Source organism: Lontra canadensis, unplaced genomic scaffold (genome assembly GCF_010015895.1).
Source record: "Lontra canadensis isolate GAN:19392208 unplaced genomic scaffold, GSC_riverotter_1.0 scaffold105, whole genome shotgun sequence".
Taxonomy (NCBI): Eukaryota; Metazoa; Chordata; class Mammalia; order Carnivora; family Mustelidae; genus Lontra; species Lontra canadensis.
Window position 1 is genome coordinate 1,503,616 of NW_022631099.1, and position 13,916 is coordinate 1,517,531.

A 13,916-nucleotide genomic window follows, 5' to 3' on the forward strand; every position below is an offset into this window, starting at 1 on the left:
AGCATTGACAGATTAACTTATTTATGTCAACAGTCTGTTCTATTTGTAGTTGGTCCATAAACATTGTGTGTGTGAGAGAGCAGATTTACTTTAATTTATTGAAAGGAAACTCAGAAAAGTCTGCTCAGACCATTCAGGTGTTGTTTCTTCAAAGTCTACTAAAAAGAAAAATCCACATTCCTTGGAGTTACCTTGGTAAGAGCAAAATGTAGAACTTATATAAGGCTAAAGGTGATCAGTCCTGTTTAGAGAAGAAATGAGAATTTTTTACTCAGGTCCGTTTCTAAACTTCAGCACATGGAGGTTCAAGCTATCAGTGCTCAAAAGCTAAGTCCTTTGGAGAAAGGTTTTAGAAGTATGATTAAAAAAAAAAAGGAAGAAGAAAAAGAGTGCCTCATGGTTTGAAACTTCATTCTTAAGTACCATTGCAAGCATTCTATCCCTGTGGCCTGCAGATGGCAGTGCCTTTGTATCGCTTGTTACTACGGTGAGACGTATTGGAATTCATTTGTACTTGTAAGAGAATGAGAAACCTGTGGAGGAAATGTATTTAGTATTTGAATGAGATACCTGTGGAGGAAATGTGTTTAAAATTGTATTCCCTTCAACTATCTTTGTTTCTTTGTTTTTGACTCCCCATATAAAGAATGAAACGTCTATTCCTAAACTATTACTCTTAATGGTAATGATCACATACAACCTTCAGTGCATATGATTTAAAAGTAGGTTTACAGTACCAATTCATTTGCTCCCACTAATCATCTTGTGAGATAGGTAGGCTGATATTACTAAATTTTTTTTGCTTGTGAGGAAATAATGGCTCAGAGAAGTTAGATTTTTTTGCCCAAATCATATACTTAGTAGAACATATTCAGGATACTATTGAAGATAAGATTTTGTGGTCAAGCAAAATTGGGAAATAATGAGATAAAGAGGTGTCCTTATTCCAGAACTTTAATATGCTAAACATATGCACTGTAGATGTCCAAGAGAGGAAGATCTCATTGGTACCGTTGTCTTGCTATCCTCCTATGTACATGTTTAGGTCCTAGTGTTTTCCCAAACTGACTGTTCTTTCTGCCATGCTCTGTTTCCTCTCTTTACCTTGCGGTTTACTAATGATTACCATGTGTTTTGAGACAGGTGGTTTTAAAGCTCAGTCAGCTTTTTTTTTGTGCCAAAAGATTTGTCCTGTGAACAGCATACACATTTGTCTAGACTGTTTGGCTTAAGCAGAGTTGAACTGTCAAGAAGTGAAAAGGGCAGTGACCAACAGAATATTACCCTCTATGCTACTTTCATTAATGAGAAGCGTTAATGAAAGGATCAGGGTAAGGCCACTGTCTGAAGCCGTAGCACATTAGAGAAGTATGAAGTATACTGACAGCTAAATATATAATACCAGCATGCCTGCTGCTTTTTAAATGGTGGTTTTATTACCACCAGACATGAATATTTATAGGGATGGTCATTTTCATTCTTTAGCCTATCACTAAAAAAAAAAAGAAAGAAATAATAGGTCAACTGGACCAAGTGCTTTTTTCTTTTTTTTATTTAAATTCGATTAATTAACATATATTGTACTATTAGTTTCAGAGGTAGAGTTCAGTGGTTCATCAGTTGTGTAAAACACCCAGTGCTCATTATCAATTATTTTTATGTTAAGAAAATTCCCCTCAAAAAATCAGAACTTTTGCACACCATAATACTCTTTTCCTTTTATTTCCTATTCGAAACAACATTGTTGTTGACCTACATAAAGACTGACAACTTTAGGCAAGGATCAGGGCAACTTAAGTTGCATTGGAGAACATTTAGAAAGCAGAATGTCTTATAACTTGAGCTCTATGAAATATCTTGAGTGGTCCCCTGGTTTGGATCTAGAGTGATTGAATTACTGAAGGTTAGGTTGATCCTGCAGTTAGTGAGCAAGCTTTGGAGAACTTTGAATTATGAGTAATTTGGCTTTAAGTGAGTATACCTAATTATCCAGTTGGAGATTGAGATAGTAATAACATGTATTTACCATCAGAGATGATACAGGAAATTTATTTTTAAATGTCTCTTCAGAAATTATTCTTGATATCCAAAAGAAAAAAATAAAAAATATTATTTCGTTCAGTACAAAAACTTAAGATTATAAACTTATTTCAGGACACCATCAGTCACTAGAACAGCTTGTTGAAAATACACATCTGTATTCAGCTTCCCATCCCCCCCAACTCTGGAGTTGGGGGCTGGAGAATCTACCTTTCAGAAGCAAACCCTGCAATTTTTAGGTACATTATGGTTTTGAGACCCCCGGATTTAGGCTTTAGAAAATGAGTTTTCACTAGAAATAGAAGATTGAATCAGATTCTAGTACTAATCTATTCATATCCCAGATTACTAATAGGAATTGGCAACTCTGGTTTATGGTTGGTATACATTTTAAGCAAAACTGTAATTTAACTGTAAAATGTTCTTTGGCTTCATGGTTTGAACTAGAGGTAATAGCAATAGTTAGAATATCTGTAGAGTTTTTAGTATTTTAATTCCTTCCATTTGCATCAGTAGGATGCTTTTACCTCTTGAAAACAAAGAAAGCAGACCTACCAAGATTCCATGGTCTGCTTATTAAATTTAGATTTCCTCCACTTTGCTTTTAGTGGTGTAGATGTGAAATCATATGTGTGACCATTTTTCTCTTCTTGCAAAGAGATGCATTTAGATATGAAAACCAGATGCCTAAGAAGAAGTAGGAGTTTTAGCCCCTGCCAGCAAAACAACATCAACAGGTCTAGTGTGCAGAATTTAGAGAGAACTTTAGTTGAAATTTTGCCATTTATTAGCCAAAGAACTGGATAATACGCTATCAAAAAGTGGCAAGCTCAGTGGATAATATTTTTCTTGCTCTTTTATAACTAGGTAATTGGGGAAAAAAGCTTAAGTTTTCAGGATACTTTTTGAATGATCAGGTGAAATTGAAGAGAAGTTGTTGGTATACACTCCTCCTTGGGGGGCAGGGACACTGACCTTACAATTGGATATTATTACTAACTTTAGTACAGTGGAAACTTGGGTTCATGATTCCATTTCCTTTGGAGGTAGCGATATGATTATGTTTTCTATACTGTTTTCAAGGGTTATACTTTGACAGATTTTAGCCATTGTCATGACGTTTTCTTTGTAGCATTATGTTTATGGGTTATTACTCCTGGAATACAAGAGTTTAAAGAGGTTTCTAAATGGAGGATCTAAGTATGTGTTGTACATAAGCTAAGGGATAAATAGATAATACAGTTCCCAAATACTTGCCAAGGATCACCTGAGAAGCTTGTTAAAATACAGGTTCCTAGGCTTCATCCTCAGATTCTCAAAGTTTGTGATGAGGTCTGAGAATGATGTTTAGCCATCTTCTCGGGTGGTACTGATATTTCTTCATGAAAGGAATGCGACGTGAAGAATGAAAAAGTATGTGTGTGTGTGTGTGTGTGTATATATATATATATATAAATGAGAGGGGACGTGGGAAACTGTTCAATGGGTATAAAGAATTTTAGTTTTGCAAGATGAAAAAGTTCTGAAGATCTGTTGTATAACAGTGTGAATATATTCAATGTACTAAACCATGCACTTAAAAATAGTTCGTATGGGGGCACCCGGCTGTTTCAACCTGTAAAGTATGCTACTCTTGATCTCTGAGTCGTGAGTTCAAGCCCCACATTAGGTATAGAGCTTACTTTAAAAAAAATAATAGTTAATATGATAAATTGTGTGTTATGTGTTTTTTTTTTAATCACACTAAGTTGTTTTTTTGTTCGTTCGTTTGTTTGTTTTTAAGTATTAGGAAAAACTAAGGAAGGGTGCTTGGTTGTCTGTTTCTTCCAGCACAGTGGGTTAAACTAATATTGTTGGCTATTAATTCCTGACTTGGGGCCCAAGTTTATTTTATATCCCTTTACTGAAGGTAGAATCATAACCTTTTAAATACTTTTCTCATTCCTGTACCCTTCATTGTCAAACCAGTGATCCTTGGAAATCATTACTATAGTTAATATTTTGAATATCTTAGGTTTAAATACTCCTGCCCCCCCTTTTTTGGATAATATACGTATAGGAATCCTTTATTAATTTAGCTTCACTGAGACTCTATTATGGTAGCTCAGTGTATACAGACCCTCTTGCCACCAATTTTTTCCTTTTCAGCAGCAAAGTTTTTTGTGACCTTTTTCTAACTCTGGCTTGCATCTGTAATTCTTCTCTCTTTTCTTCCTCCTGTCCCCCTATTCCCTACACTAAACTTACTAATTATGTTCTTCACGCCGTTCCTTCACCTTTACATGGGCTGGAATGACTCTTCTCTTTCTGAGCTTTCTAAACTACTCATCCTTCAGGACTCTTCTCTTAGGCCATCCCTGCCTCCTCTTTGTCCCTCCTACCCCTTATTCTTTTCAGTCTCTTCTCCCCTGCCACACAAGCCTTCAGTGTCTCTGCAGTAAACCTACTTTAGATTCTGATTATCCTTGTGTATGTCCCACTCTCCTTTATTAAACAGTGAACTCCTTTAAAGCAGAGACTTTAGCCTTGTTATTTCTGTATGTGTAAGGCGTAGTACAGAGTGTGACACATAGTAGGCCTAGAGGCGTCTGATTGAGCTGATTAGAAACTGTTTATAAGTGTGTTAATTCAGGTCTGTAAGGATTTCTACTTGTACAGTTTAGCGGAAATTTTACCTGTGTTAAATAAGCCTGTATTTTACATTTTTTGTAGCTCAGGCTGTTTTACCAGTTTAGATTAGCTCCATCTTTGTGAGTCTAAATTAGTGATGCTGATGCTGTCCTTGAATCAGTATAACCAACACAGGTAGAGTATCCATTTCATCAGGTTTAGAGAAATCAAATGACTTGACTAACTATCCACCACTCCCATTAGGACTAGAACTCAGATATGCTGATCAGGCGAGTGCTCTTTCCTCGAAAGAAGTAAAAAGGGCAGAAAATTAAATGATGTAGAATTTTTTTCTAAAGTGTTGAAGTGAATAGAATATCGGTAGCAAAGTCAGAAACATTGTACAGTTGACCCTTGAACGACATGGGTTTGAACTGCACAAGTCCACTTATATGTGAATTTTTTTTTATAGTACTGTAGATGTGTTTTCTCTTCCTTATGGTTTCCATAATAATATCTTCTTTTCTCTACCTTACTTTATTGTAAGAATACAGTATATAATACATATAACATGCAAAAATACATGTTAATTGACTGTTCATGTTATCAGTAAGTCTTCCGGTCCACAGTAGGCTGCCGTTAAGTTTTTAGGTAGTCAAGTTTTTCCGCTGCATGGGAACAGCACTCCTAACCCCTGCATTGTTCAGGGGTCAGCTGTAGTTTGAGGTGATAAAAACCGAAGTGGTAATTTAATAAGTAGGCTCTGCCCTGCTGGGTATCTGGGGCACTTAAACATTGGTGTGACTGGCATAGACTGGGCTTATCCCAGGTTCTGTCATTTTGATCAGGGAGTCTTAGCAAGCGTTCATAATGGAAACCATGTTTTTCTGTTCCCTGTTGGAGCAGTATAGCATAATAGTTAAGCACTTTGGTGTCAGACAAATCTGGATTTGAATCTTAGCTCTGCCTCCTGACCATCATGTGATCTAAGAAAAGTCAGTTAATTTCTCTAAATCTCAAATTTCCTCATTCGCAAAATAGAGATCATAGTACTTACCTCCAAGTGTTATAGAAAGGATTGAATGAGATAGTGTACAATGATGTTCTTAGTACAGGCTCTGGGACAGAGTAAGCATTCTGTAAATAAAAGTTATCATTGTTTCCCCCATTCCTGTACCTAGGAATAATCATCTAATATAGTTAAAGATATAATCGCTATTTTTTTAAAAGATTTTATTTATTTATTTGTCAGAGAGCGCCAGAGCGAGCACATGCAGACAGAGTGGCAGGCAGAGACAGAGAGAGAAGCAGGCTCCCTGCCGAGCAAGGAGCCCGATGTGGGACTCCATCCCAGGATGCTGGGATCATGACCTGAGCCGAAGGCAGCCGCTTAACCAACTGAGCCACCCAGGCGCCCCACAAATTCAGATTTCACTATTTTAATTAGAGAATGAAAGAAAGAATCCAATATGAGGGAATGCATAGTTTTTAAAGTAAGCTTAAAGGATTGAGAAACAACGAGCAGGGCATTCTCTTATCCCTGACTCATTGCATTATAACTTGTTATGTATTCCTGATGTTATAGTATACCATCAAGGCCATCTTCATAAATATAGTTTAACTGAGAAGTCCAATCCTTTCCCCTCCCAGTTTGGGGAATTTAATGTGTGATAACCTCTTTCTTGTCAGTATGGTTTTTCAAGTGGCGTTATCTTTATCATTACATAGTTCCAATTTAGTAATTACTGATTATTAGTTGGTTTTCAACTAAGCCTTTGGGGAATTTTATTTCATTTATAATCACATCAAAATTACTTGGGCTTCTGGGTTCTTTCAGCAGCCAACAGTCCCAACAGTGATACTGTCACTAAGTGCAGCAATTCATGCTAGAATAGTCCTTATGGTGTTCCATTATGATAGCTTGTGATAAAAATTGATTTTAAGGTGAAAAGAGTTGTTTTTATGATGGTACAATTAGAAATAATAGAGCAAAGCCATTCTTGGTACTATGAATGAAACATGCATTTTTATTTATAGCATTGTACAAAGACCATTGTGTGAACCCTGTCTAGCATATTAGCCTAAACTAAAATTGTACAGTAGGCATTGTGTCATTCTTTGAAAGTTCTTTACCCCAATCTTTTGTGACTTAAAACAGCTTTGCCACTTCCTGTGTGACATCGTGTTTTCTAGATTATTTTCTGGTTTGTTTCCTTTTATGTAGATCCCTTCAGTTGGTGTTATTTTTCTTGCCTGAAAATCCTTAACTGAAAAGTGCTTTTAACTATTTTCAGAAGAAACCTTAGAAGATATTCAGGCCAAGGTACCTTGTGATGGTGATTTTGAATGGCATTCACATAGCTAATATAGCTACCAAAGTACGGAGGTACCAACCAAGCTGAGGTGAAAGAGACAATGAGAGACTGACTTCAGGTCTTAAGGGCATTTGGCCAGGATGAGATAGAGCAGGAGGGGAAAGAAACATCAAAGTTGCCACTACCCTCTTGTTGATTAAATTCTCTCCAATTATGGTTCCCTACCTAATGTCCAGAAAGGTGGCCAGATTGTCTTTCCATCTTTTTTTTTCTTTTCCTTTATATTAACATTATTTCTATTTCCTTGGTGTAGATTATATATCTCTGTAAAGAGTTAAGAAGGAAAAAATCGAATTAACCAATTAATACAAAAGCTCCCTTTACCAGTCCCAATATTTGCATTTTCAAACAACCTCCGACCTCCCAGTTGGTGGGTTATTAAATTATGTGACCAAAAAAAGAGGGGGGAGGGGTTGGGACAAGGGTTTTTTCCTTGACTCTTTAAATCTTAATTATGCTTTGTGACCAGTACCCTGAAGTTATTTTACTTTTGGCAGCTTCTCTATTCTTCCTGTATTTCTGAACTCATAGGTTTTCCAAAAGTTCTATGTGACCATGTATTAGGATTTTTTTGTGTATAGGTCTTGGTGGTGATAACAGTTTTGCTTTCATAACTCTCACTGAAACCCACCCCCCAACCCTCCTCTAACCTGAGCAGCCAGCCCTCTTGGGTGGCAGTGAAACTATCAAAAACTTCAGGTCTCATTTTCTCCATATCTCACCCAAGATGGAGGTATAAGGAACTCTTAAATATAGGTGAATAAACAAACACTTGGCATTTAAGAAGAAACTTAAAATGGTCTAAGAGTTCTCTTTTTTACAGAAGAAACATAAGCCACACCATCCAGATATAATTGCTTTAGACTATTTAGTGAAAATAGATAGTAGGAGGCAAATTATAATCAAAATGGTTTAAAGATAAAATAATCTTGAATTTTAAATAATCTTTCAAATAATTGCAAAAAAATTTCACTAACTTCAAAGTAAAATATTTACCTCCTTCATTCTAACTGGAGCCAGCTTTGCCCCAAAAGTGTATAATACATGACTACTTTGGTCTCCCCAGTACTAATATGTAGGTGCTCACAGAAATGAATATAATTTGATAGTGTAATAGTCCTTCTCATACCATGTAAGCAAATTATATCACATTAATAGAAATGTGCCCGCTAAAATGGTACCATATGTTCTGTACTCTAACCTAAATGTTCAGGTCAAGTCAATATTTAGTAGAGAAGCTTTCTTTATTCACAAGACCATCCAATAATACCTGGAATCCTGCTGGGAGATCCCGTGCTTATTTAAAAGAAATCTTCACACCCCTACTACCCTCAGTATATTCCATAGAAAACGACTTAAACAAAGAGGTGACATTTCTTTCTGAATCATAATCACCCCATATTAGAGAGCAGTACAAAGTAAGTAGACTAGGTCAGTAGGCCCTTCGAAACCTAAACCAATATTCTTCACAATAACACATAAAAGAACTAATCATTATATAATGTGCAGTTCAGCTGTTGCTGAGCTTTTGGGGTTGTAAGTGAAAGTGCTACTTGCCATACCAAAGCAGTGGTCAGATATTACTATTGGCCAAGTCCTGTATAGACGTTATTTTTTTAGTTTTATTTTTTTTTAATAGAGGGATGATAGCATTTTGTCTACTTAATTGAAAATGTGAGAGGCAACTTCGGGTGAAATATGCTTCTCTTATTGTATAGATTTATGTTACCTTCAGTTTATCAAAAGTCATTCTTCTCCTAGATACAGCAGAAACTCTGACTTAAAATGGTACTGAAGATTATTCTCACTTAAATAGGAACTCAAAGTTGATAGCATAGCGGGGTAAGGTCTGTAGCAGACCTCTTAAGTTCTGTGTTATTGCTGTGATCTCACACCGTAGGACTCTGGTTGGAATTTTTTAAATACATAATTACTATTTTAAAGTACTCTAATTATGTGAGTGCTTAATACCATTTAATGTCATTAGATACGCTGCCAGTTGCTTAATATGGAACATGGAGAACAAAACTACACTGCAGCGGGACACAGTTTCATTTCTTCATGCAACCAAAGATTGAAATTTTTAATACAGTTATTAATCTGTAAGTCACATAAAAATTACCCTGTGTTATCTTTCGACATAGATTGGTACATTTCTTTAGATAATTCGTCAGTTCTTACTCATACATGGTGTTTTTATTATTCATTTCGGTTTTTGCAAAGCAGATTTGTTTTGTTTTTAGCAAGTAGGCCTTAACTGCACAAACTGGCTTTTCTGTAAGTTTGTATGATTCCACTGTTCTCCCTTACCTGGTTATAAATGCCACACTTCTCTAATGAAAACTTCTTGTGTGGAGTGTTTTACTACCTAACCAAATGCCAGTTTTTATTCTGAAGTACTTACCTTTACTTTCCATACTTACCTGTGAGGATTGTAGTTGCTAACATGTAATATACTTCGTTTAGGAAAGAAATATTCTTTTCTACATCTCATTCTGGAACATTCTATACAAGGGAATGCAACACAAGGCACATTAAAAGTAGGCCCTGCTTCATGGCATATTGGCAGTTTTAAGCAACAGAGTCCGGCTGTTTCTTCTTTGTAACATAAAATGGAATTATTTTCCTTTGCTGCTTTTTTTTCTTTTTTCTTTCTTTCTTTCTTTCTTTTTTTCTTTTTTTAAACTCTGTCTCTCGTGTCTTTCTCCCACTCTCCTGCCCTCAAAAAAGAATCTTGGAGCTGGCACTCGAAGAGTTTAGAAGGCAACCTTTTCTACTTTTGGAGGGGGCAGTTAGGTTTAGGACTTGATAGCGTGTTAAAGCATAAACTGAGGGACATTCCTTACCAAACCATGACAATGTACTGCCATAACTTAATAAAAATTGCCCAAGTGACAGTGTGTCTGCTGAATGGATTTTCTTACACCATCTGGTTGTCATTGTAGTTTTTTTGTTGTTGCTTTCATTTGAAATGTGCTGATGATTTTGTTTTTATTCCATAGCATTGAACAGATGGGTTGATTATTCTTTTCAGATATTAATAAGGCAGCGGAAAGAAGAAATATGAATACGGCTCCATCAAGACCCAGCCCCACACGAAGGTAAAGTACCCTGAAGCAGTGAGTTACCTTGGGAGAGTTGGGCTCTGGGGAGTTAAGCCCAACTTCGTACGTCAAGGGTCTTTTCTTCCCCCCAACAAATCAGAAACGCTCAAGCAAACAATAAGAACATGAACGTTGTGTGAAGGGCCTTCCTGCTTTTTTTAAACATACATCAGGAGATGCAGAGAAGCTTTGCGTTTTCGGTGACAAACCCAGCAAGTTCAGCTTGCAGCATGAGTTGCAGGCGATCGGAAGAGGATAAACCTCTGTCTGTCCCCAGCTCACGTGTCGTTGGGAGCCTCCGCAGCAGGAGGAGTCCCCCAGGGTCGTTGGTGCGCGCCATGCTGCGCTGCGTGGGCAGCAGAGATTCGGCTCTTCGTCCCAGATGGCTTGCGGGCGCACGTGAACCGCGTGTATGGACCGCGCTGCGGGAGAGGTGGCTGCCGCGCCCGTGCTGCAGGCCCGTCTGCGCGCATGCTTGGGTTACCGTCTGAGGGGAAATAAAAAGGGCAAAAACACTCCAGCTCTCAACAGTCTCCCTTTTTCTTAGCTTTCCTGGAAACAAAAGGCATTTCCCTAATACATTCTTTCTTCCAGTATCTACAGAAGAGATAGTCCTGATGTATACCCACGAGATACGCATTAAATTGGCCCCTTCTCTCCAAGAAGAGCCTGTTTATGTTACCATATGCACCAAAGAGGCGTTATCCAAACTAGCACCCTAACCGCACACGAGTGGATGCAGTGTGTGCACTTCTGTGTGGAATGCACAGATTTGATCTGTTTCATGTCTGGTGTCTCTTCATGGCCAGATGGATACTCAGTAAGGATTTTGCTTTTACCTCTAAGTAAAAATACCAGTTTTCCACAGTAAACTACATACCTAAACTACGTACCATGATAGACTACATTTCTTATATTGAACTGAACCTTGCTGAGTACGATGAATCCTGGTCTGTAGTGCTAGCGCCGCAGATGACCTGGTGTATACCCAGCTAACTTACACATGACACACGGGTGTCTTTCGAGACAAAAACACCTCTGCTTTGTTCCCCGCTCATAGGAAGGAATGGCTGCTGTATGTTTGGTGTATGTTGCCCCCACTTGGATGTGAAGGGTGGGTATTTTCTAGGATACCAGGAATAGATTATACATGATTGCCCTGCAGAGCTCAGGCGGACGGTAGCAGCAAGGTGGTGATTTCAGTTGGCTTCTCTGAGCACTTGGCCAGTGCAGAGGAGTTGATTCTGACACCACAGCCACAGCTGCACTACAGCCACCGGGGGGATGCCCTGGCTGGCCATTGGTCTCACTGCAGAAGTGAACATGTACATTGGTATTCTGTCTGTCCGCTCTCACACTGGAAGGAATGCCTGTAGCTTACAGGTAAATACTGTGCTCATTGATTTTGTGGGCATGCGTGAGTATCCTGAAGAACTTAAGTGAATCCTGCCGAACTTCAGCAGTATAATGTCTGCTTCTATGATGCCACATCAAACCATGCTGTAGATGTTGGGAAGTCCCATCTGTGTTGCTTCTCATGCCCCAACAAACACGGAATACAGAGGGTGAAGAGTTTACATCTAATGGTCAGACATAGAGGGCGCCCATTGGAAGCTGTGGTTGCCAAGAGGCTTGAAAGGAGATAGAGTGTGTATCTGGTTTCCAAGGAGCAAGAATGCATGTGTTCCCAAACTAGGTAACTTACCGAAAGGAGTATGGAATTGGTATCTACAAAGACACTGGCTCCACTAGTAAAATCCTCTCCCCGCTCTTGTCCCCATGATGCTTGTAATCTCTGGATAATGTCTGTGTGTTTTTGCACGCAACACGCCTTCCCCCCCCCCCCAAAAAAAAACAAGGCACATCACAGAATAGAGTAGTTCCTATTTGTGCTCTTGATTTATGCCATCTTATTAATAATACTTAGCTAAATCTTTTTAACATTTCCAATTGATTATAGGTATTCAACAGACATTGGCAATGTTGAGAAAATAACCATCTCCCCTGCTTGGAATCCAATATAGCTATTGCCAGAACATTAAATTAAAAAGATTAATTTCATCCCCTCTTAAAACGCAGCTCTATAATTTCTTGTGTAATGGAAGAAATAGCTATATGCTTTTCTTCTTTTTTTTTAATAGTAGATCCCCCTACCAAAAAAAAAAATATATATATATATATAAACAACATTGGAAGAGGCTTTTAAAATGTTCTCCCTACCAGAGACATAAATACAAATACGTCACTTCTATATACCCTCTTAAAATATCACCTTCCTCAGGGCACCTGGGTGGCTCAGTTGGTTAAGCACCTGCCTTTGGCTCAGGTCATTGACCCCTGTGTTGGGCTCCTGACTCAGCAGGGAGTCTTTTTCACCCTCTCCCTCTGCCCCTCCACCCCACTCATGCTTGCTCGCATGCACGCTTTCTCTCTCTCTCTCAAATAAAGTCTTTTAAAAAAAATAAAATACCACGTTCCTCAAATAATTTCTAAAATGAGGTTGTTTGGGATGTGAATAGGGCAGTAGCCTCCTGCTTCTTTTTGCAATCAATGGGAGGCACAGTTGGGCTAATTTAATTGCCATCAAGAATCAGTCTTCCCCCTTGGTGCCGTGTCCCTAACTGGGTTCCTCAGCGTGTTATTTAACATGACGAAGTGTCATACAGTCGCGCTTAATAAGGTTCAGGGAAGGAGGATATTCACATTTCGTAAATCTGTTTAGAGCCCTGTCTAAAACCTGAGCAGAGAGTCCCAGTTTTTTATCTCTAAGAATAAAAATTTTAAAGCCAGACAAACTTGATATTGTATTCAAAACAGAACACTAACTTTTTGATCACACTGATCATGTATTTTCTCTTATGGTATACCAATAAGGCAGAAATAAAATGGAATAAGTAGGCAAGATGGACAACTGGCTAGCCTGGAAGAGGCTAATCATTTCTCTAAGGATGAACACTGGGTATCACTGGGTATCACTCTTCGGGTACATACGCCCAGTCAGAGCCTTGAAGTAACTCAAAATATACCAGTCTGTTGACAACTGCCAAACTGCCTTCATTTGGCAACCCTAATCAGTTACGTGTCCTCCAGCCAGACGGAATGCATTGTTCACGGGCAGGGTGGGGGGAGTATATTTGTGGCACATAGTTCCCTGGAGTTGTATTTTAATGTGTTCAGTGTTGCTCCTTTTAATAAAATTATTTCTAAACATGCTGGCAAGACCTTTGTAACACCTTGTTTTGCTGGACGTTAACCTTGACTGTCAAAACACCTAAGTGTCTTTGGGAGTTTTCACAGGATTATCACCTCTTCAGATGTCTCTGTAAGCCACAGTTCTGCTGGCATTGCTCTCTGTTCGGTAATGTGCCTCCCCAGTGCCTCCAGCTGTCAGTGTGTAATTCTGACAGTATTGGTCCAGCCGAGCACAAAACTCTGCTTCAGGGATCCCTGCTCTGGATCAAATTTCGGCCTGAATTCTCATCATTTAACCCTTGGACCACTTCACTGGACTCGAGCACATCGCTTAGTTGCCATGTAAGCTGTCTAGCATTGGTGCTAGGCACTGGCCCTTACTTTCTTCAGAGACTGGACCGTGATTCTGGTTGTACCTCAGATGTTCTCAGTTTCTGTCTTCAGCTCAGCACCCTGGCAGTCCAGGTCTTGGAACATATCCCTACACAATTGTGGCCTCCAAGTGAGACTCTATTTCCTAAACCTTCCTGTCTGACATTAAAAAGAGCAAATAGAACTAATTTGTCTACACCAAAAGCTCTGCAGAGAATTTCCC

General features: G+C 38.6%; 1 protein-coding gene across 4 annotated transcripts in view; it reads left to right on the plus strand.

Annotated features, from left to right (window-relative positions):
* NCOA5 (nuclear receptor coactivator 5) overlaps positions 1-13,916 on the plus strand; it is a 28,769-nt gene that overhangs the window by 1,861 nt on the left and 12,992 nt on the right. For 3 of the 4 annotated variants that reach the window (XM_032838673.1, XM_032838675.1, XM_032838676.1), the window contains exon 2: positions 10,060-10,126. The exons of the other annotated variant lie outside the window; for it this stretch is intronic. In XM_032838673.1, the coding sequence (XP_032694564.1) occupies positions 10,089-10,126 (38 nt within the window). In that variant the 5' untranslated portion in view covers positions 10,060-10,088. The remainder of the gene's footprint in view (positions 1-10,059; positions 10,127-13,916) is intronic. 4 annotated transcript variants of the gene reach the window in all.